This window comes from Coloeus monedula (genome assembly GCF_965178545.1).
Source record: "Coloeus monedula genome assembly, chromosome: 21".
Taxonomy (NCBI): Eukaryota; Metazoa; Chordata; class Aves; order Passeriformes; family Corvidae; genus Coloeus; species Coloeus monedula.
This window is the reverse complement of record NC_138801.1, coordinates 5,343,863-5,367,275: the sequence shown is the minus strand read 5'-3', so window position 1 is coordinate 5,367,275 and position 23,413 is coordinate 5,343,863. Positions and strand designations below refer to the sequence as shown.

The 23,413-nt window shown below is 56.7% G+C and overlaps 1 protein-coding gene across 1 annotated transcript; it reads left to right on the top strand.

Moving 5' to 3' along the window:
- Positions 1–1,281: 1,281 nt before the first annotated feature.
- On the top strand, positions 1,282–22,127 carry PRRX2 (paired related homeobox 2; the record flags this gene model as incomplete). Its single annotated transcript, XM_082295411.1, has 4 exons — positions 1,282–1,525; positions 20,893–21,077; positions 21,252–21,430; positions 21,992–22,127. The coding sequence occupies 4 exons, from the start codon at positions 1,282–1,284 to the stop codon at positions 22,125–22,127; spliced, it is 744 nt and encodes a 247-aa protein (XP_082151537.1).
- Positions 22,128–23,413: the final 1,286 nt, after the last annotated feature.

Genomic DNA, 23,413 nt, shown 5'->3' with positions numbered 1-23,413 from the left:
TCTGCCTTCAGCTACACCCCTTCCAAGGTGGAGAGCTCTGGGAAGCTGCTTCCCTGTCAGGAAGATCAGATTTGGCAGCACTGGCTGGCTTAAAAATCTGCACGCCTCCGACTTGAAGGGGAAGGGAGCGCAAGAAAAGCTTTCGACAAATGTTAAAATAACTCAGCCAGGGGTTTGCCTCCCTCGGCCGTGCTGGAGTAGCGATGTTTATGAGCTCAGAGCCGGCCGATCTCGCTTGGAGGTTTCGCGTGGAACCCTGCGCAGCCCTGTCCATATGTGCCCGCAGCGGCGGGGCAGGAGAGCGGCTGCAATCGAGCGGAAGGAATAATTGTTTAACCTCTTCGATTTCTGCTCATCGCCGCCAGCCCAGCCCTCTCCGGACACCAGCAACCAGCCCCGGGGTCTGCCCCTCTCCCTCCCTCCCACTGCCTCCTCCCTGCATATCTGTGTGTATATATCTGTATATATATAAATACATATAATTTTAAAGAGGAAAAACTCCTTTTTCCCGGTGGCTGGTTTTCATTAGGGAGGTTTCTTTCTAACCCCAAGGGAAGCAGCCTATGAGTTTTTAACTGTGGTGCAGGACGTAATTATCTCATTAAGGCGAGAGAGCCAGGCTTTTCCCAGGAGAGGTGACCTTGCTCCAGGGTTGATGGGGACCGGAGGAGGGGGAGTGGTTGGAGGTGGAGGGGGGCCGTGTCCCCCGCTAACCTGCGGGTCACCTCTCCCTCCAGCCCCTCTCCCAGCCCACCCCATCCCTCCCCACGGAGCGCAGCCACTTACACTTGTTGATAGAAGCACTTAAAACAGCGCTGGGGGGGTGTGATGTGGATGGGGTAAGAGGGAGAGAGAAAGGGGGGCGGAAAGCGGGTCTCCCTCCCTCTCTGCCCCCCCTTTCCGCGGCTTGGCTGCCGGCGGGGCTCGGTCCCTGGCAGGGGGGCAGGTCGCAGGGCCGGGGGGGGGCGAGGGGCCGCCCCGCTCGGCTCAGAGCAGGGGCGTTTGTTTGAACAGCTCCAGAGCAAAGAGCAGGGGAAGAAAGTTTGGGCTGGGAGCGTGGTTTTTTCCCCAGACGTCAGCACAAGGCGGAACAGGGGCTGGGGAGGGAGCCGGACTCACAGGGCAGCTGTGATTATTTCCCCCCCCCCAATCTAAAAAAAATTATTATTATTATAATTTTTTCTCTTTTTTTTTTTTGTGGGGGGGGTGGGTGGGGAAGGGGAAGGGGGCCGGGGAGCGGCCCGGCACCTCGGGGTGGGCTGCGGGCTGGGGGTGGGAGCCATGGACTCGGCGCCAGCCTTCGCCATGGACAAGCCGTTCGCCCCCGGCGCCGTGCGCGGCCCGGAGCCGCCCGAAAACGCTCAAAGCCGGAAAAACTTCAGCGTGAGCCACCTCCTCGACCTGGAGGAGGTGGCGGCCGGTATGAACGGGACCCCCGCGGCCGGTCCGCCGCCCGCCGGTAGCGGCAAGGCCATCCCGGAGCCGTCGGGAGGCAGCAGCGGCAGCGAGGCAGCGCCCCAGGACGGTGAGTCCCGCCGGCCCGGGACGGGCTCCCCGGGGATGGGGCAGCTTTGGGGATGCGGTGTCCCCGCCGTGTCCCCCCTGCCGCGGGCCGGGCACCACGGACAAAAGGGGTCGGTGTCCCCCCGCGGCGGAGTGGGGAGAACTGGGGAAGCGGGTGGAAGGGAAGGGGGACCCCCGTCGGGGCGAGCTGCGAGGGTGCCGACCCCCCCCCGACGGCTGGGGCAGAGGGACCCCGCACCCGGGACAGAGAGCACAGGGACCCCGCAGTGGGGCAGGGGGCACAGGGACCCCGCAGTGGGGCAGGGGGCACAGGGACCCCGCGCCGGCCGCCTCCTCGCCGGCACCGGAGGTGTCGGGTACGCGACGTTCCCGGGCGGTCGGTCCGGGGCTGCGCGGCCTGCGGGGTCCCCATTTCCCCCGGGGCTCCCCGTCTCGGTTTCCGGGCGCGGGGAGCGGGGGCGGCCCGGCGGGGCCGTGGGGAGCGGGGCGCAGCGGGTCCCGTCCCGGCGGCCGCGGCTGCGCGTCTCCGGGATCAACGGGGACGGAACTGGGGCTGGGAGAGGAGAACGGGACCGGCCCGGGATGCGGCTTCATGGCGCTCGGTCCTGGCCGGAGGCGCGTTTTTAACGGGACAATCCCGCTCGCATCCCTCCGCGCAGCTCCGCCGGTCCCGCGCATCCCGCTCCGGTCTTGGGGCGGGGGTGAGGAGGGTTCGCCCCATCCTTAGGGCAAAGCCCTGGTACAGGGGCAGCCGACAGCCCCCAGAGCCCCCCCCCCCGACCAGAGTGTCCCCTCGGGACACAGAGGTGACAGAGGGGAGGCAGAGCGTGGGGTGGGGGTGCAGCCCCGCCATCCCCGGAGCCCTCCCCGAGGGGTGGCACCCCTCAGATCTTTCTCCCGGCTGGGCTGTGCTACCCCAGGCTTGTTTTCTACAGCCCTGGGGTGCTGACAGCCCTGCCGAGGGTCTGACCTGTGCCTGGCCAGGGTGCACAGCCCACCCGGGAATCTGCTGCTGAAGGGGGCTCAGTCCCTTCAGTCCCCCCCGGGTGCTCTCTCTGTCCCCTCCTGTGGCTCCTACGCTGCGTGCAGGTCTAAAGCATCTTTCTCGAACCCACAGCTCATTCCCTGCACAGCCTCTTTCCTTCATGGAGCAGCCCCACTGAGCCCCCAGCCTTCCTCTGCTCGTGCTGCTGAGGGCTGGCTGAGGCTGGGCGCTGCTTTTTGGGATGGTATCTGGTATTTTCAGTGTTGTTTTCCACCCTCCCTCCCTTTCCCTTGGGTTTTGTTTGTACTTCTGGCAGTAGCTTTGGGGCTGTGGGGAGGGTTTCTCCTGCCTGTGGGTCTGTAGGGGGGGACAATATTCCGTGTGGGGTCAGCACAGCTTTTGGAAACCCAGCCCAGCCTGCAGCAGTCAGTTGGTCTCAGGGCTGTTAGCAAAACAGCAAAGAAACTACCGCCCTGCTGGGCTCCTAATGCACCCAAAGAACTCAGTGTGGACCCAGCGTGATACAAAACACAGAGAGAGAGGCTGCACAATCACTACAAGCCCGTTTTTCACCCTAAAAGCCCATTCTTCTTGGGGCAGGGGCCCTGGGGTTTGGTCTGCAGATCCCAGCACTGCTGGCCCACTTGAGATTATTTCCCATTAGCACCTGTTCCGGCAAGCTTGCATGGATGGAGGCACCATCTGCATCTGGAATGCTCTGACAAGCTGTCCAGTGGTGGAAGCATTTCTGATGTTGAAAAATACCTGGGAGCTGAGAGCAGTGGGCAGGAAGAGAACAAGGAAACAGAGACAAGAACCTGTGCACACGCAAAACTGGACCTTTGAGATCTCTTACCTGCTGGCACTGCCTTAACTGGGATGCAATTTCCTAAACTGAGATGGGGAGACTCGAAATACCAGGCAAAAGTGCTGCATTGTGAGCACCAGCCTTTGGCTCCAGATCTGCGATGCTTTCGGCATCAGCGCGATGACAGCAAAGGAACTTTTACTGGTAACCTTATCTTTTATTGGTGTCCTGAAGCAAAACAGCCTCTCAGGGTTTTCTCTCATCTTCCTCTTCTTCTTCGTGGGGTTTTTCTGCCAGATGCAGGTGTGGAGCCCCGCAGCTGGTGGCAGTGGGTTTGTTAAGAACGCAAGTGGACACGGTGCCTCTGCATCTCTCTGCAGGATGTGGCTCTGTGCTCCAGCCACGAACCATCGGGGTCGTTGTGCTTGTGGGTTGGAGGAAGAGCAGCCCTGAACCTGCTGTGAAGCTGCTGGTACCCCTGCCCCAGGCAGGGCTCGTTGGGGGCTGGGGGGCTGCGTTGGCAGAGCTGGCACAAGGATGCTTTAGGCAGCCCCAGGCCGTGCCCAGCAGGCTGCAACCCTGACAAACCCCCCTCCCCTTCCCCAGGGAAGCAGCAGTGAGAATTTTCCGTTCTGGAGGTTGGCACGGCCAGAGAAGCTTAGGGCAGGGGCTTATTCTCTGCAGAAGGGGATTCAACCCCCTTCTGAGCTCACCCGCCGCCCCCACCCCACAGCCCTGCCTGCTGGAGAGGGTGGGTGGAGGCAGCCCCATGTCTGGGGCCCTTGGCACACCTCTTCTCCAGGAGCAGCCCCTCTGCAGTTCCTTGCGGGGCTGGCACATCCCTTCCTGCTGGCACTGAGCACAAAAGCCGTGCCCAACTCCCTTTCCAGCCGAGGGGCTGCTCAGCCCTGCCTTGGCCACAGCCCCAAACTGGCCCTGAGAGTACCCAGCGCATCCTCCTGGGATGATGAACACAAATATCTCTGCAACACAGTGCTCTCATGACACCCAAAAATCAGAAATCCCACAAGCCAGGCAAATAAAAGTCAACAGGGTGGCGAGAGCTCATCCACATCCTCATCTTCATCCTCCCCTGGAGTGGTGCAACAGCCTCCCATCGAAAACCTTCGGCACAACTTCTGAGGTCTTGAAAGCTTGTTCACCTCCTTTCATTAGACTAACAAATAATGTGTAACGCGAAACATCTGTTAACAACAGCCCTTAATGTTCTCAAGATGATAAAGCAGGAGGGTAATTTTAGCCAGCAAGCCTTGACTGATGGCTTTTCAAACAATGAACTTACTTTTGGTGCCGCCTGGGGATGGGAGAGGGAGTTGTGCACTGGCTCCGGCAGCCACTTTGGGGCTGAAAACTCAGAGTCACTTTTGTCACAGCTGAGCTGTGGCCCCTCCAAGGGGATCCTTTGGCATGGGGCAGGCATGCATTGACCATTTATTTGGCTACAGCCACTGGGACCTGGCAGTGGGATAGGGAGATGTAGTGGCCCCTGGACATCCCATTTTTAGAACAGTGCCTGAAGCCCCTTCCTCATCCCCTGGGACCCTCTGACCTCTTCTGGGGCTGTGAGGATGCTGAGCAGAGCAGTGATGAAGGAGAGGAGAGAAGAAGCAGCACTCCAAGGGGCAGAGGGAATTATTAAGATGTTGTTACAACAAATTGGCTTTAATTATGTAAACCAGGGTAGCTGAAAAGGGAGAAGTGAGGCAGGGAGGGACAGGGACCTGGTATCAGAGGGGAAAATGGACTTGATCCTGGAGTTAAAGTGGTGGCTGATTGCCCCAGGTAGCCCCAAACTGCTCCCAGGGCACAGGTACCTTCCTTGAGGCAGAGCCATCCCAGCTGATGTCCCTGTGGTGTTCCAGTCCAGGGACTGTGCTGGTCCTGGCTCCCAGGACAGTTTGGCTGTACTGCTCTACCTTCCCAAATACCCCTTGTCCCTATCATGTGTGCGTGCAGCTCGGGGACACCTTGACCTGGCTGGCTGCGCTGGCAGGAGGCAGCTCTGTAACACCATGGCCGGGATGTGCCTTCCCTGGGACATCTGCGCACGTAGATGGCTCGGCCACAATTAAACCCAGAGTCATTAACTCGTGGCCGATCCCCTGTGCCTGGACCCAGCTGAGGCCCCCCTGCCCTGGAACCCCAGACCCATCAGACATCTCTCTCCAGCACCCATCTGCTTTCCACAGCCCCAAAACTGCTGGACATCCTTCAGGCTGCTCTGCTGGGAGGCTTTCTGTGGTTTCTGGATGCCTGACCAGGGACAGGCAGTGGTGTAGGGACCCCGACTCAGCCCCTGTGGAGGGGAACAGGCTTTGAGAATTGTCTGATAGATGTGGCTCAGCTCTCCAAGGAGAGGCTTTTGTTCCCTAAAGGAGGGGCTGGTCCCTGCTGCTTGGGGTGGCACCACATCCTGCTTGCCATGGCATGTGGGATGAGGTTGGGATACACTGGAGTGGGGCAGCAGGGCTGGGGTGCAGCGTTTACAGCACCCATCATCCCTCACCACTCCCAAAACAGCAGCAGCTGAGGGTGCCTGGCTGCCCTCCCGGGCTGGCAGATCTCCGGCAGGGCCCTTAGGGGGGACAGTCCCTGTTGGCAGAGCTGGGAATGGTGGCATCTGGAGCAGAGGGGGAGGTGAATCATCTCTGTCCTTGTAAGGCCAGCCCAGCCGAGTGTGTGGCAGCAGGACAGGAGCCATCTCAGTGACCAGGCATCACCCTCCCTGTCCCCAGCGCCTGTCTGGGGACACCCCCCTGCCTGGAGGGCTCTGAGGGCTGCAGACCTCCAGACAAGGGGATTTTCCCCATGTGCCCTTGGGGCTGCTGAAGTGGGATGGTCCCGAGGGGAGGGGACAGCGCTTGTCCAGTGCCTGATGCTGGCGGGTCCCCAGTGCAGCGTCCATCAGCCGTTAGTCAGTAAGTGCCAGTTAATTCGTGTGGCAGCTCCCCACCTTGGCCCTCCTCCCAGCCCTCCACATTTGTTCGTGCTTAGTACAGGACTGGTGACAAGGATGGATGGATGGATGGATGGATGGGGAGCCTGGCAGGTCCCAGCTCACCCAGAAGGTTTCCAGCCACTCACAGGGAGCCCAGCATATCCCAGTCAGGAATAAAGGGGCTGTGGGGAGGGACCCATCCTGTGTACCCCAGGCTGATGCAGGGGACAGGGGACAGCCCCAACCTGCAGTGTGTTCCCTGCAGCCAGGCTTCCCCCTCCCTAGCTGGGGACACCCTGCACTGTGGTTCTTATGCTGTGCCTCTGCCACAGGACCACTGTCCTGCACATGGTCCCCTGTCCTGGACAGGAGGAAACTGGTTCCTCAGGTCTCACCTATCCAAAAACTGCAGTGGGGTGGGAGTGCTGCTTTCCCATGGCACAGGCAGGGTAGGGGGCTGAGTTAGGTCACCACCCTACAAAACCAGCCAGAGCAGCACAAATCACTGCCAGGCACAGGCAGGGAGGAGAGTCACAGCTGGAAGAGACCCCAGGTCTCGTGGAGCTTCTGGCATGGGGTTCACCCTGGTACCTCCTCTCTGTGCTTCCCTGTGCCCTCCAGCCTTGAAGGGTGACACACACTCACCATCCCACCCCTCCCACAGTGGCACCCACTCACCCTCCTGCTCCTCCCATGGTGACACTGGGTCGCCATCCCACTCCTCCCCGTGCCCTGGGTGCTGTCAGGCTCTTACTGACTGGTGACACCAGGGCTCTGATTTGGGGAAAATCCGCCCCCGGATGAGCTGAACACCCCCACCTGGGCTCCAGGCTCCCCCCGCCCCAGCTCAGGGGGCTCTGGGCTGGAGCAGGGGCCCCAGGAAGTTGCCCTGCCCATGCTGAGCCCTCCCCAGGGCACAGGGAAACACATACCAGCACGTTCCTGCAGCGCTTGCAGGGCTCTGCGGGATCCCCACACGTGCTCACTTCTGTGCTGGGAGAGCTGCTGCCAGAGGGTAAAGGGAAAAAACCCAAACCCAGGGCGTGGGGAGATGGCTCCCCTCTTGCTGGGGGAGCACAAGAGCTGGAGCAGCCTTGGCTGGGCCAGGAGGGCAGGAAAATCGCTTTTCTCCCTGTCTTCTCATTGCTGGGATTTTTCTCTGCTCGGCACCCCCAGTGAGCCGGGTTTTGGCAGGCATTGCTGTGGGGGATGCTCCTTCTGAAACCACTTTCCAGCAGCAGAATCACAGCATGACAGTGTCCAGAGGGGACAGTGGTGGGGTCCTGCACATTGTGGGGACACAAGGCTTTGCCCCACTTCCCTAGGAGTCCTGGCAGCACCCACTGATGTGCTTTAGTCCCCAGCAGCAGCTCAGACACCCCCTGACACAGCCATGCCCAGCCCAGGAGGGTGCTGGGGGTGCAGGGACACCTTGCTTGTCTCCCCCTGGGCTGTTATGTTTCACTCGACCAGGAACAGCTCAGTGCAAGACTATTTCCCCTCTCTTTTTGGGCTGTTATTTCAGGGAATGGGGCTGATTCACAGGAAAAATATGAAATTTCGACTCTGCGCAGCCAAGATGGGTGAATTTCAACGAATCAGCATTTTAAGAGAGCCTGGGCGTGTGTCTGTAGCTGGGAGGCTGATGAAATGATTTGGGGCTTTGAGGCTGCCTCGTTAGAAACCCTCCTCTCTCCCAGGGAGTGGGGCTGATCACCCCTTCTCCAGAGGCTGATTTCCTTCAGCCATGGGGAGTTATTTCCCCAGAGCTGTAAAATCATTGAGCTGAAGGGGTGAGGTTTGAAGCAGGATGGGACTCAGGTGCTTTGGGATTGGCAGAGGCTTGGTGTCCCCACACGGGCACCTCATTCCATCCCTGCAGCATGAGCAGAAGCTGGAAGGAGTTATCCTTCCAGGATGGGATCCCTGAGCCAGGGAACTGGATCAGAGCATCCTTTAAAATGCTGGGGCAGTGGGTTATGACTGGGCTGAGCTGGGACTGAGCAAGGATTTAGACCAGGGTTAATGCAGATCAGGTTTGTCCTGGCTGGAACAAGCAACTGGGAGCAAGAGTGGAAGTGTGGCGGGCAGAGGCCACCACCCCCCTGGTCTTGGTGGTGCCCAAAAGGGTCAGGGAAGATGGGAACAGCAATGCTTTTGGGGAGAAAGGCCTGATTTGGGGTTTCAAGGCGGTTTTCCGATGCCTGTTGGCCAGGACCGCCCCAAAACTGCAAAACTGCTTGTTTTTCACTGGACAACCCTAAATTTCCGAGAATTAACACAAAAATTCCTACCCTCGCCCTTGAGGCATTCCCGATGTTTGCCTTTGCCCGAGGGACGCATGACCGCGGGCGAGGTTTTCCAGCCTTCCCACGGCGTGACGAAATGCCCTGTCCATGCTCAGCATCCCTCACCAGATAGCCCCTGCCCTGTGCTGCCCCTGGGAGAACCAGCCCAGCGCTGGGACCTGCCGGGGCATCGCCTGTGGGGCAGCTCCTCACCCCCGGGCAGCCCCTGTTGCCGATCCAACAGCTCCGGCTGCCGATCCTCAGTCAGGGAATTGCGGGGTAATTGGGATGCTGATGTTGCAGGAATTGGGAGAAATTGCTCCAGCCTGTGGGGGAGTGAAACCATCCTGGGGACATTAGGGGGACAGGCGGGGTCCCCTTTGCTACCTCGTCCCGTGCAGCCCCACCCGTGGACGGTGCGGGTGCAAACGGCAGCTTGGAGGGTGTTAATTGAACAGGAGAGATAATGAGGCTGCGGTGCTGCTCTTTCCTGCGGGTTTGGGGGGAAAACAGCCTCTGGGAGGCAGGGCAGGGCTGGGGGGGACAGTTCAGGTCCCGGGGGATGCCGGGCGGGCTGGGAGCCTTTAGAGAGCGGCAGCGCCAGCCGCCGGCCCCCTCCCCTTCCCTCCTCATCCCCCTTTGAGTGCATATAATAAAGCAGCTTTTCAGCTGCGGCTGCAGTGATAGATCAGGAAGAATTGTATGAGTCTATTAAAGTCTGTGTGTCTCTGAATGGAGACTGTGGCTAAGCCAGGCGCCAGGCTCGCGCATTGAACCAGATGTGGAGAGGCGCCATCCTTTCCAGCCACTGAATCCGAGAGGCTGCAGGCTTCACACGCAAGGAAACTGGAGTGCACATGGCAGGGGAGCCGGGGGAGCGGCGGGGAGCACATGGCAGCGGGGCGCTGGGGAGGGGGCACAGCCCGGCGCTCCCCGCAGGCACCGCTGGGACTGGGGGGGTTCGGCTGCGTGAGCCAGCCCAGGCTGGGCACTGCACCCCGAGCTGTGCAGGGCATCGGCGGGGGGAGCCCTGTTGAGCCTTGGACTGTTCAGGGCATTGCCGTGTGTGTTCGGAGGGGTTGCTTTGCACCCCAAGGTGTACCGGGGTCGGCATGGTACCACAGGTCACGCAGGGCATTGCTGGGGTGGGGTGAGGATTGCACTGCACCCCAAGCTGTACAGGGCTCTGCAATGGATGTGTGTGGGGTTACAGGGCACCCCAAGCCGTACAGGGCACTGCAGAGGGAGTCATGTTGCACTGAGCCATTCAGGGGAATCACACTGTACCCCAGGTCCTGCAAGGCATTGCTAAGCAGGGGGGATTGCACAGGGCATTGCCAGGGCTGTCAGGAGTGAGTCGGGGGTGGCAGTAGCAGTGATGCTGCAGGGGAGCGCTCAGGGGACCCTGGACGCAGCACTGGGGTGCAAAGAGCCTGGTCTGGCAGCAGCACAGCTGAGGAGGGCACAGGATGGGTCATGGGCAGCTCCTGTCCCCAAACCCACTGTGCTCCAGAGAGAAGACAAAAACGGAAGGACAGAAGGAAGGCAAGAAAGACAGAAGGATGCCATCCTGCTGGGGATAGCCGTGGCTGACAGCTCCAGGGGCTGGTCACTCCGTGGATTCCATGTCCCCAGCAAAGGTGTGAAGCAGAGTCTGTGGAGGGGACACAGGTGACATGGGGACAGCCACTACAGGGCTGTGCTGGGCTGGGCTTGGAGCAGCTGCCACGCTCCTTCCTCACCGATTTCACTTTCTCATCTGGGCTGGCCACATGGCTGTAATTTGGGGGTTGTAAATACCTCAGGGGAATTTTTAAATTTTAAAAAAAATGTTTTCATTTAAATTAAAAGACACTCAAGCATTTCTATTAGTATTAGAGGTTTATAAAACTTAAAACAAATGTTGAAACTAAACTACCAGGCAACGTCCACTTCGGGAAGCCCTCTGCATGTTCAACATAACCCCGTTACCCATTGGGCAGTAAGCTTTAATTTTGAATGAGCGTGTCAGGGTGCCCAGTGGGGCAGGAGGGTACTTGGTCTCCTTGGGGACCTGGAGGGGATGAAGGCTTGGAGTGATGAAGGTGACGGTCTCAGCTCTGCTGGCCTTTGTAGAAGCAGGACCCTGATGTTCTTGTCTCCATCCTGTCATCCCCTGGTGTCCTCCCCATGGCTGGCACCTGCCCCCAGCAACCTGCCTGTGATCCTGTCCCCCCGCCATCCCTGCCATCCCTGCCATCCCCAGCATCCCCGCCGTGCACGGTTCTGCTTTAACCTGGAAACAGTTAACCAGGCTGAGTTAAAAAAAAAAAAAAAAGAAAAAAAGATACGAGCCACTTATTAAAATGAATGTTTTACAATAAATTTGGCGAGAGGCCACCGACCTCAAATGAAAACCAGACCAGAGGACAGCGATGCTGCTTGCTGGCAGGGGCTTCTGGGACGTCTGTGCGTGCAGGCGCCCACGAGGGTCCTCCTTGGAGTGGGGCTGGGATGGGGTCCCAGTGGGGCTCACACCCATCCCCTGCCCTGGCCAGACATGCTGGTGTCCACTGGTGGTGGCCATGGAATGGGCTCTCAGCAGCTGCTGCTGCTCACTGATCAAATGGGTGCTCCATGATTTGTTGGCCTGGGTGTGAAAAACACCCTTTTGGCCTCAAAAAATAAAAGCAACTTGGGGCAGTGGCAGTGGGCAGCAGGAGGGGACACCATGGAGATTCTCATCATTCCCCCTTGTCCCTACCCATCTCCTTCCCTCTCTTGGCAATGACCCTGATGCAATGGGGTCTCTGCTTTAACCTCGTGGGGCTGGTGTTGGGTTTCAGTGCCAGATGCCATTGGGGCTGGCTTGCTTGGGCTTTTGCCTATTAAATTTCAAAAAACCACCTTTTTGGGGGGGCTGGGGAGGAGAGGAAGGCTGGGATCGCCATGCCAGGGGTCCCTGGCTGGGAGCCAGCCCTCCACACAACGTTCCTGCTATGCAGCCCTGGCTGATTTCGTTTTATTTTTCAAACACTGAGCAAAAGTCCCAGTGAGCTCTCAACACCATGATGGCCTGAGGCACCCCCCATCCCCTTCCCAGCCCCCAGGAAAACTCACTTTGCATAAAATCCAGAGGTTTGGTGGTGCTTTGCAAGCGCAGGCTGGTGCTACTCCTGGGCCAGTGCTTGCACGAGTCTCATTAGTGTTAATTAATTACACATGTCTGCGCCCTGCTGGGAAACCAGGTAACCTGTTACGTCAGGTGGCTGCGTGTGAGCGATGTTGGCACCTCTGTGGTTGCATCATGAATGCACCAAATGGTGCCTAAAAGTCTGTGGGATGGGAAGGGAAGCAGCATCTGCCGTGCTCAGCCCTGATGTAGGGCAGTGGGGTCTGTGCTGGCATCGCCCATCATCTGTCCCACCATCCCACTCTCCAGTGGCTAATGGGGAGCCACCATGGCTGTTCCCCCTGCCCAGACCCCTCACTGCAGTGCCTGGGGCTGACCCAAATCCCAGCATTTTGGGCACAGGGTCTGGGCTGGCTGTTTCCCTGAGCCACAGGGGCCCATTTGCACATCTGTGAGCCACCACGGTGCTGCCACTTGCCACGCTCGGCTGTTTTAACGAGCTGGCAAAGTGGGGAGGCTGCATCCCCAAGGGACACCTGGGGGCTGTGTCTCCAGGAGCATCCCAGGGTGCTGCAGTGGTGTGAGGTGCAGGACAGCCCAAGCACTGCTGTCATCCCACCCCAAGAAGGTCTCCTGGCTGGGAGATGAAAGCAAGCTCTGCAGTGAATGTCTCCTTGCCAGGAAGGCTCCTGGCTGGTGGTGGCTGGGGGAGAGCCAGTGCCTTTTGTTGGGTCCCTGGGCCTCCACCGTGGGGGTTGGCAGATTCACAGGAGAACAAAATGAAAATTCCTGCTCCCCCGTTGGTCGGTGTTGCTCGGAACTTGGCTTGGATCAGTCAAACCCACCACAGTGTCTTTTCCTGAGGCGCTTGGCTGTGCTGGGAGGGCTTCAGCTCCTGCTACCCCCAGCCCTGCAGCCACAAACATTTGCCTGAAGAGTCCTTGGGTCTGACACAGCCTCTCGGAGCATCCCTGCATGAAGCCGGGAGCACTCATCCCAATATCTATCCTGTTTCCCCCTCCCCTGTTTGGCATTTTCAGGGGACATCCAGACTGGCACCACTGCGGATGAGTTTTTGGAGGCTCTGTGTGACCCCAGCCCCAACTAAGAAAAGAGGGACCCCAGAGGGGTGCAAACCCCTTTGAGTTGCATGTTCCCCTGCTATGAGCAGGGAAGATGCCAGACCCTGCCTGATCCTGACCACTCAAAGCCACTGTCCCCAGCAGATCTGTGCAGACAGTGGACTTTCCCAGGAGCCTTTCCTCCTCACCGTGCCTTGAGGGGCAAATTGGGTGCTCGTTGGGGAGCAGCACCCCAGCTTTGCCCCAGCTCAGCTCCTCCGCAGCTCTGTCCCCATGGAGCGCTGACACAATGGAGGCAGTGGTGGCTCTGGAGCCGGGACAGCCCATTGTGTCAGGCTGCAGCCACAGCCTCCTGTGAACACACGGGATGCTCCTGGCAGCTCCCGAAAGCCCTGTGCCAGGCTGGGGTCACCCCGTGCTGCACAGTCCTGGGAGGGAACATTTCTCTTGCAGATCACCGAGCCCCAGGGGTGCTCTCAGCACTCTGGGTCCGGGCTGGCTGCCCTGGGCCAGTGCCACCGTCAGCGGGCGCAGCCAGGCAGTCTGAGCCCCGCGGCCCCACAATGGCCCCGGCTCCAGCTCCCGGGGTGCAGGAGCCAGGCGGCTGGGAAAGCACAGCCAGAGGCCTTGGTGAGCCCTGCACTGGGTGCCAGCGCTGTCGCAGGCTTTCGAGGCTGTTTCTGGAGCAGGCGTGTCAGGGGATGCTGATGGTGCCAGGCTCTGTGGTCTGGATCCTCGTGTAGGGTCGGGGCTGCAGCCAGGATGCTGGGGTGCATCCTGAGCCAGTGAGCCCAGCAGCAGGATGTGTCCGTGTCACCTTCTCCAAAGGTCTGTCCACAGGCCGTTCCCACCCCAGGTAAAAGGTGGGTGATGGCACCATCTCTCCCAGATCCCTGTGAGAGTGGACAGGAACTTCTTGTTCTGCTCAGCCTACTCTCCTTATTGCACCAGAGCTTTGTGGCCAAAGATGTTCCCCAGCCCCTCCCTGAGGCTTGACAGCATCCCACCAACCCTGCCTCCTCCTTCAGGGAATGTGGCTGCAATTAATTCATTAAATGCTTCCGCTGACGCAGGAGCTGGCCCTGCCAAAACACCATTCCTGGGGCCTGGCCTCAGCTGGGTGAGCGCCGTGCTGGGCTGTGCAGGAGCCTCTGGCCGGGGCAGTAGCCTCTGGCATGGTGGGAAGTGCTGGGAATGTTCAGGGACTCCTGAGCACGTCAAAGCCTCAGGGCTTTGCTTGCAGCCCTGTGGTTTTCAGCAGTTTTCAACTTCCAGGGCATCCTCTCTAAATCACAGCACATGACTTGGCCAGCTGGTTTCTCACCTGGCATCTCCAGCATCTGCTTCCCTTCTTCATTGTTTTCATTATCTTCCTCCTTCCTCACTGTGACTTCCTGATCTTGTCCCTCTTGTGCACCTGGGTTTTGCAGCACGGCTGCCCTTGCTCCAGAGCCAACTGGAGAGCCAGCTCTGAATCCACTGACAGCTCTCAGCAGTGAATTTGGTGGCTAATTGCTGGCTGGAACCATCCCTAGGGGAAGCAGTGTCCCACGACATGGGAATCTTCCTTTTCACGTTCCTTCTGTTCCCAATACCCATCTAAGCATCATGTTCCCACTACATTTGCTGCACTAATAATGAGCTAAAAAAGGGCTTCAGTGCCACCATTGAGTTACCAGCACAGGTTGGACACATCCCCACTGAGATGCAGGGATGCTGCTGGCTCAGCCAGGACCTTCCTTGTTTTTTCAGACTTTCAGCTGAACTTGCTGTGATGGGTGCTCAGACACCACACACCATCCGGGAGTGCAAGGGGAAAACCTCCTGCGCTTTGGGGGTGCAGGCTGTGCATGGAACATGCCTGGGGCTGCAGCACTGCTGAGCAGGATCTTCCCAAAAATTGGGTGTCTGTGTGGCCGGGGGTAGCAAACTGCGGTGCTGGGTGGTTTCTGGCTGGTGCAGAGGCAGCTCTATAACCATAAAACAGGCTGCTGCTGCCTGTCAGTGAGCACAGGCTAAGGCCCCCCCCGGGACAGCCTTGGCCTCTTTCTTGGTCCAGGCTTTTGCTGCTCCTTTTTAACAGAGACACTTTTCCCCCAGCAAAACTGGCAGCCTGTAAAAACGTGTCAGCGTTTCAGTTTTTTCACAATTAATGAGGTGAAACATCCTCGGAAACATTTCGCTGTAATGTTTCTCCAGTAGCTGGGACTTGCCCCTCTCTTAAATTTTTCATGTACGCCACTTGAGCTGAGAAAGTTTCCTTCGGACTCAGCACATTTGGACCCCCCCAGCTTCAACCTCCCCCCAGAGCCTTCAGCACTCCCAGGGTCTTTGCGAGGCTGGGGCTGCACTGGAGAGGGAACAGGGAGCGGCAGTGGGTCGGGATGAGGAAGTGGGAGCCTTCTCCCAGCAGTGGGGGAGCCTGGGGAGGGGCTGACAGCCCTTGTTCCCCAGGGATACCTTGTTCCCCATGTCCATGGTTGTTCCCAGGATGGGTTTGGACCTCACAGCATCGTGCCAAGCAAAGCTGGGGCCGGTATCCTGTGGGCAGGGGTTGGTGGCCCTAAGGGGCTTCTCCCCTGGATACTGGGGTGAAATCATGCAGAAATGGGGGTTTCACTGATACAGTTTTGCCCCTAAGCTGGTGCTGTGTTGGTCCTGTGCACCCAGGCTGGGCTCGCTGGTGGGTGCAGGAAAGGCACCGCACCTGGGTGACCCAGCACATGTGGAGGGGCAGGTTCCTGGCTGCTTCTCAGTCCCCCAGGCTTTCCAAAATGATTCAGGGAGATTAAAGACCCATTATGGTGTAGGCATCTTGCACCATCCCTTCTGCAACAAACCCCATCCTTCCTGCACCCATGAGCAGGGACAAGAGCCCAGCTTCCGTTTGGCCTGTAGAGCATCCCTCCTGCTGTCCCTCCTTCCTGCAAAGCCCCAGTGTGGGCTGATAAAACTCCCTGGGCTCCCAGGCTTTTCCTAACTGCTCTCAAGGCAGAGCAGTGTTGGAAGTGGCTGCTGGAAAGAGGGATCATCTGCACTTGGCAGCCCATGCACCCCCAAATCACACCTTGGCTTCGGGTGTCTCAGCTGAAGGTTGTGGGATAAAAGGAGCTGGAGTGGGCACACACCACAGAGGGGCAATTCCCAAACCCCAGAGCTTTGCTCCAGCTCGCTGCAGTGTGAAGGGAAATGCTTCCTCCCCATCGCATGATTTAGAGGAACAAGTTAAACAATTGCACATGAAACTTTGGCAGACGTCATCGCCGGAGCTCTCCTCGCTTCCCCCGAGTGTATAAAGGGATGAAGGGAGTGCACATGTTTACCGAGAGAGACCATGGGAGAAACGAAATACATTGTTTTTCCAAAGGATTTCTTGGCTGTAAAAGACCTCCACCACCCTGCGGCTTCCCTGATGAAGGCCCAGCGTTAATTTGTTAAATCCACATCAAGTGCCCAGAGAACCCGTTGTTTATTTTTGCTAATTCAGCCGGCCGAGATCAAATTGGGGTTTTATTTGTTAAGGATAAACCTTAATTAATAAAAGCTATTTATTTGGCTAGAGCCAGCCGCAGCCTGAGGGTCAGATATGCCACGATCATTATTTCAAGTAAAACAAACCCAAAATGTCTCTCAACAGTTTGAAAAACATAGAAACTTAGAGGGCTGAATTTATTTGTGTTAGGAAGAATTTACAGCTAATTCCCTCCAGGCTATTTCAACCCTTAAATTATACCCAAGAAGAAAAAAGGAGGAAAAAAATGCCATTCCAGGCGTAGTAGGGGAAGTAAATGGTACAGCAGATTTGATCATTTTGGCTGGGGGGGTGTGAAAAATTTAAAGCTTAAAGGGTCTTTGGCAAACTGCTCGCAAATAAATGGAACGTGTGAAATAATTTAATGACAGAAAACTGTTCAGGGCCGTGGGGGCTGCGGTGCGGTGGAAAATGAAACACGTTGGAGGAGATGTAGCCTGGGCTTTTTGTGTGAGAGGGTTGAACTTGCTGCATTCTGACCTGGTCCCTGAAAAAGGGGGGTATTTGCACCCCAAAGCCAAGTGGTAGAGCTGGACTCAGGAAAACTTGTCTCAGGATGTAATGGTGCTCATAGGGAGAGGGGTTTGCAGCATCACCTGGGGAAGAGACAGGCTGGCAGTTGGCTGAAGTGACCCTCTGGGGTAGCAGGGACGGTGCTGGGCAAACACCACCACCCTCTGGATGAGCATTTTGCAAAGAAACCTCCCAAACTGGGTGTCCAGAGGGGAGACTGAGCATGGCTGGCAATAAAGCCCATTCCTGAAAGACATCCCCAGGGAGTATCCGTGCCCGTGTTCCCAGGGCTCAGGTGAGTGAGCTGCTGGATTCTCAGTGCTGGTTGATCTGGATCGCAGCTGCTCTGAGGCCATTTATTGTGCGCTAATGGAGCTCGTAAGTCAGAACCAAAGCCTTGGTGGAAATCGAGTGAAAATTACCTCTTTACAGTGCTCAACAGCAGCTGTGGGAGGTTGGGGGCCCTGCCAGTGTAAGGGCCCCCCTTAGCAAGCCTAGCACCAAGGCTGAGACCTGCCGAGTCCTTCCTATGTAAACTAAGGGAAGGACAGAGGGAAAAGGCAAGGGTCAGAGGAGGGGGCTTGGCCAGTGCCCAGCTGAACCAGCACGGCTCTGAGCCAGGGGTGGTGTTGCCTTTGCAAATGGGGCAAGACCCATCGCTCCCAAATTTCTCAGTGTGGCACAGTCCAGGTTTGCCAGCATTGGTGCTCCCACAGGGAGAAGGGTTCTGGGGTGACTCCCAGCACCCCATGGCATCTGTAGGGCCCAGTGCTGCTCCCAGGCTGTCTGCAGCTCTTGGGCAGCACTGCCTGAGGCAGGACAGCCCAGAGGGGAGGCTGGAGGTTACCCAGGCCACATCCAGCACCCCAAAACTCATCCACATCACGGGTGAAAAGTCTCCTGTCTTTCCTAACACTCTGAGGCAATTGAAGGCTTTTTTTGTGATGCACATCGGGCCCATCCTGCTTTGTGCAAAGCCCCTTCGCCTCCCTCTCCCTGTCCTCCCCCGCATGTCATCTTTCGTTATTCAGTAATGTTATCCCCCCTGTTTTCCCCCTTTCCCTGCATTTTTTTTCCTTTCAGCGGAAACTGTAATCAGTGGAAGATAAATACAGGGAAGGTGGCTGGAGGGAAGGCTCAGGAGGCCCTCTGACCTCAGGGTTGGCCAACCAAACTGGTCCCTCCAGCCCAAATGAATCCCCAAATTATACCTGACAAAGGCAAGGGTTTGGCTTTCTCCATAACCTCCCCAAGCACTGCTTTGGGGCAGAACAGTGAATGGTGGTGAGCTGGTTTTAACTTTGTGCAAGTACAAATTCTTATTCCTGGAAGACCATCGGGGTGGGGAACTGGTTTCCAATTCCTCCATCAAGGTGTCAGCAGCTCTGGTTAAATCCAAGTCCTGCTGATGGCACTGAGAGGACAGGGTGTCTTTGGGGGACCCAACTCATCCCCCTTCCCATTCCTTCTCTAATGCCACAGAGGACTTGGCTATGCTCATTTTTGGGAAGCTGATTTGCGGTTATTAAAGCATCTCTTATAGAAGAGATCCAGCCTGACTGTACATTGTAAACCTGTCAGACACTCACCACCAGCTGTTAGGGTGGCATTTGTCTGGTCCCACAAGCCTGCAGTGCCTGAGCTAATGATGAAAAGATGTAGATGCATTACCAGGGCTCATCCCTAAGCAGAGCAGAGGATCCAGGCAGGCACTCCATGTGTGGAGCTGCCTCCATGCCATACAGAGATGGCCTGGAAAAGGTGTGGAAGGTCCCTCCATTAAAAGCAGCAATAGAGGCTGAACAAAATGCCCCAAAACTGGCATGGCCTGGGGTTTGCAGGTCTCCAAAAACCCAGGAACCACTGGTGCTCAGACACATCCTGACCCAACTCCAGTCTTAAACCTCGATCCTGGCATGACTGCCAGCCCCATATGGGAAGCACTCAGCACCACTTGTCTCCTGTGGCTCTTTAGCTCTTCCTTCTGTGGGTTTGGGGAGATAAAGACCAGCCAGAAATGTGGCCAGATCCTACAGAACTGGATTGAGAATTAATTTAAGAAAACTTTCCTCCTCCTCCTCCTCCTCCTTTCTTTCAGCCAAATTAGAGTGGGTGAGAGAAACCATCACTTATGGAAAAGTCTTACAGCCATGTTTAAATTGAGGATGAAGCCAAAGGGGGTTTATAAATTTTATTTATACATTTCCCAGGGTTCTGTTGAAATCATTGCCAGTTTGGTGAGGGACAGTGTGTGCTCTTGTGACTACACCTTTTGAACCAAACCCTGATCTGCCATTTCTCCAGAAGTCCTGTGGCATGGTCATAAATCCACAAGGAAACCTCTCACCCCATTACATCCTGTATCTCTTTCCCAGCTTGATGGTTCCCATTTCAGTCCCAGGCTCCCAGAAAACTCAGGGACAACCATGGCTAGACTTCATGTATTTTAATCCAGCAGCTCATTAGCTCGCTGAAGGAAAACAGGACCAAAAAAGGAGTTTAACTAAAAAGGGCAACTGGAAAGCAGAGACTGGCAGAACATTTGAAGCTGCAGGAACAAGTGCTGGAGGGAATTCTGAGAATTTTATTTGTGAGCCTTTAAACACGATCGGTGGCGAAGTGCAGCCTGTGGTTTCCTGGCCGGGGAAAGGGCCTCAAACCCATGCATATTTCAGGCACTGTCCATCGTGTCTTTACCCAGCAAAGAAGGCCATGGCCAGAGTACAAGAGCACAGATTGTTGATGGTCAACCAAGGCCAAATTGCACCTACAGCATAATAAAAGACCCAGAGAAATGCCAGTGGCTGCAGAGAGGTCTTGGGAGAGTGGTGTAGTTGGGCACATAGGTGTCTTAGGTACTTGATTGAAAACTTATTGTTGGATGTTTCATGGCTTGAATTATTCAGAGTTAAGGTCCAAGAAGGTTTTTCTGGCCTTAAAGATCTTGGAGCCTGTGGTTTCCTCCTGCTCAACAGCTTTATGACATGTGTCTAGAAACAGAAGAGTTAATATCCCTTTCAGTAGATTTTGTTTGTTGCTCAAGTATCATCTGAAAATGCTGCACTTATTAAATAAGTATCACAATATTATTAGCAAGCATTTAATTTGTGAGCATACTCAGGGAGTGGTGAGTTCTGCCACCCTGGCCTCTGCAATGATATAGAGCAGAAATACCCCTGCCATGAATCAGAATGTCATAAAATTATTAACATTTCAAGTAATTCCAAAATGCTTTCCCACCAGTAGGTACAGATTGGATCCAGATGCTTTATTAACAGAAAGAATCATTAACCAGTACCTCCATGAGGGAGAACGACAGCGAGTCGTGCTCCCCATGAAGCCTTTGCAGGCAGCTGACTGGGTGTCTCGGAAAAAGACTTCATAAACTTGCCCAAACCTTATGATATTAGTGACAAAGAAGAGATTAATCTCAGCTTGGCTGACAGCCCAAGATCAATACTGAGAAACCAAACTACACCCTCAGCTTCATGTTTCCATGAGCCAGCAAAGCCAGAAATAAACACTGCGGAGGCTGAGCCCTGCGAGACACGGTGCTGCTCGTTCTGAGCTCTGAAGACCACGGCTGGAAGAGCAGATGCTTGGCTGCAGTCCTGTGTCACCTTGGGGACATGCCACAGCTGGGGCCTCGGGGGGTTGCTGGAGGTGGGAGCTGAGACCTGCATCTTGGGGGTTTTTCGGTGCTTCATTTTCATCACCGTTCATGAAAGCTTGACTTAAAGTCTTAGCAAGAGCTGAGCCCCAGTTTGGATCAAGTGCAGCCCCAGGATACACTGAGACCTGTATTCAAAATCAGGTCCACATGGTTTGAGCCAGATGTGAAACCACCACAGGCCTTGGTAAATTTTGGGGTTAACCCTAAGCTCCAGCAGGTCCCAAAATAGGTTTTGATTCTCATGGACATCACAGGGTTGCACATAATGCTGCTCCCCACAGAGTCCCTGGTGCCGGGAGGGAGCATGGCTGGCACAGAGCAGGGCAGTGCACACCCCCAGGAGGGCTTGAGCTTGGTTGAGTTGTGGGGTCTCACAGAGGTCTGGCTCTCATTTGGCTTCTGTTCTTTCCCCACAGGTGAGAGCCTGAGCCCAAGCTGCGGGGCAGCCAAGAGGAAGAAGAAGCAGAGGAGGAACCGCACCACCTTCAACAGCAGCCAGCTGCAGGCTCTGGAGAGGGTCTTCGAGAGGACACACTACCCCGACGCCTTTGTGCGGGAGGAGCTAGCGAGAAGGGTCAACCTCAGCGAGGCCAGAGTCCAGGTGAGCACAGGTTTGTGTGGGAGAAAACAACACCCTCTGCCTTGCCCCCAGGCAGGAGCAGGGACTCTCCCCTCCCTTGTTCCATCCTGCACATCACCATGATCCATAGGACAGATGCTTGGGACATCCTTGCTCGCACTGGGTCCCCACTGACCACCTTTCCCCCTGCCACAGGTGTGGTTTCAGAACCGGAGGGCCAAGTTCCGCCGTAATGAGAGGGCGATGCTGGCCAACAGATCGGCATCGCTGCTCAAATCCTACAGCCAAGAAGCAGCCATTGAGCAGCCCATGGCACCACGGCCCACTGCACTGACCCCGGAGTATCTCTCTTGGACCAGCACCTCCCCATACAGGTAGGTGGAGGCTCTGGAGGAGCTGAGGAGGAGGTGGCTGTGGGGCAGGGCTGCCTAGAGACCACTCCACTGCCACAGGAATGCAGCCCTGTGCCACTGCTGGGGATTTGGGGAGTTTTATGAGGCTGAAAGGAACTCGTCTGACTTGGCCTTGGGAACCATTTCAACCCTGTCTGAGCATCCGCTGCCCAGCGCTGAGCAGGCTTCCCTGCCTCCTTGCATTTCGGGGCCGGAGCAGGCACCCTGGTCCTCGCAAGGGATTTGCTTGGCCTCGTGCTGACCCTTCCCACATCTCAGCACAGGAGGTGGCATGGGTCCCTTCTGGTTCCCAGCTGTTCATGTTCAGCCATCACATCCAAAAGCACAAAGCAGGGCCTCCTGGTGCATAGTTTGAGGGGTTCCCACATCCAAGCACATAAAAATGCCGAAGCCTTGGCTGTTCTTGTGAGAGATCTCCAAGAGGGAGCAGCCAGCCTGGCCCAGGAAGCCAGCAGGACCACAAAGGGCATGGGGACTTCTCCATGGGCCATTGCCTCATTCCTCCCTGCTCCCTCCCTGCAGCACTGTGCCCTCCTACAGCTCCAGCGGGACCGCAACACCCACCCAAGGGGTGAACATGGCCAACAGCATCGCCAGCCTGCGCCTCAAAGCCAAAGAGTTCAGCCTCCATCAGAACCAGGTGCCGACCGTGAACTGAGCAGGGCAAACCCCATCCCATGGCCTCCTCCAGGATACAGCGTGGAGCTCCTGTGCCGGTCCAGGACAAATCCGCTGCCTGCCCAACACACATGCCACTCATCCAATGTCTCTGCATCTTCTCTCCCCTTCCCTTCTGAAGGTAGAGTCAGTCCCAGGCCGAAGTGGCACATAATTATAGCCACATATGGAGCGAACTTGGTTAGAAACTTGCTTTTCGCACACCCTTATAATAACGGCTATATATACACACATACCCCCCACGCGCTCTTTGAGGACAAACAGACTTGCCAAGGGAACAAGAATTTGCTTCCAAACATGGAAGGATCTTGGACTATTGGATTTGACCAATTTGGGTATCTTGCCCAGAGAGCCAAAGAGTTATTGGGTCTTCTCCTCCCGCAGGGACAGCGTGGGAGGATCATGAGCCCCTCTTTCCACCAGGCTGTGACTTGCGGCGCTCAACTGTGCGTGCCAAAGCTGATGCATGTGTTCATTTCTTTGTGCAACCCCAGCCACAGTGTGGGGTTTGGGACTTCCTAAAGTTTGGGACTTTGGGAAGCTGATGGCTCACCCATGCCATGGCCAGTCTAGGCCAGCCCTCTGCACTGTGCTGCCTGCATTTAGGAGCTGCCTATGCTGATGGCATCAGGCTTTGTCCCTTCCCAGAGGGGCAGGCAGAGCTGGAGCATCTCAACAGACCTGCTTGGAGCCTGTGAGCTCTCCTGTGATCTGGGGATGCATTGCCAATCCCCATGCAGGCACCGCTGCCCTGCCTCGGTGGATTTGCCAGCGATTCTGCAGAGCCCCAGGTCATTGAACCGTCCCAGGGAGGGAGAAAATTGGAAAAAGCTGTTGGGTTTCAGCTGAGTAGGCGGCTCCCAGCGCTTCGTGCCAACGAAGGCTTTGCCTTCCGGAGGCACAGCCTCCCCGTCGGCAGCTCCGCAGATGTGCTCGGGGGTCTGGGACCGGCAACTCCATGGGGGAGGCTTTTTTGGTTTTGCAGAAAGGAAATGGTTTCCCCCTCATCCCACCCTGCTGTGCAGCCTAATGAGGCTCCAAGGTGGGATGTGCAGGGGGATGGACACGGGGTGGGCAACCTGGCCCCAGCCCATGGGACTGAGCTGCGGAGAGACGCAGCCTCCACCTTCCCCTGCCAATTCCGCAGCAATGGGGAATGAGCCGGAGTGGTGGGGGTGTGGTGTCCCTGTGGACAAAGCCCACTGGAAACCAGACCACCCTTTCCTCACCCACTGGAAAGAGCCACCAGCCAAGCATGGGGACACC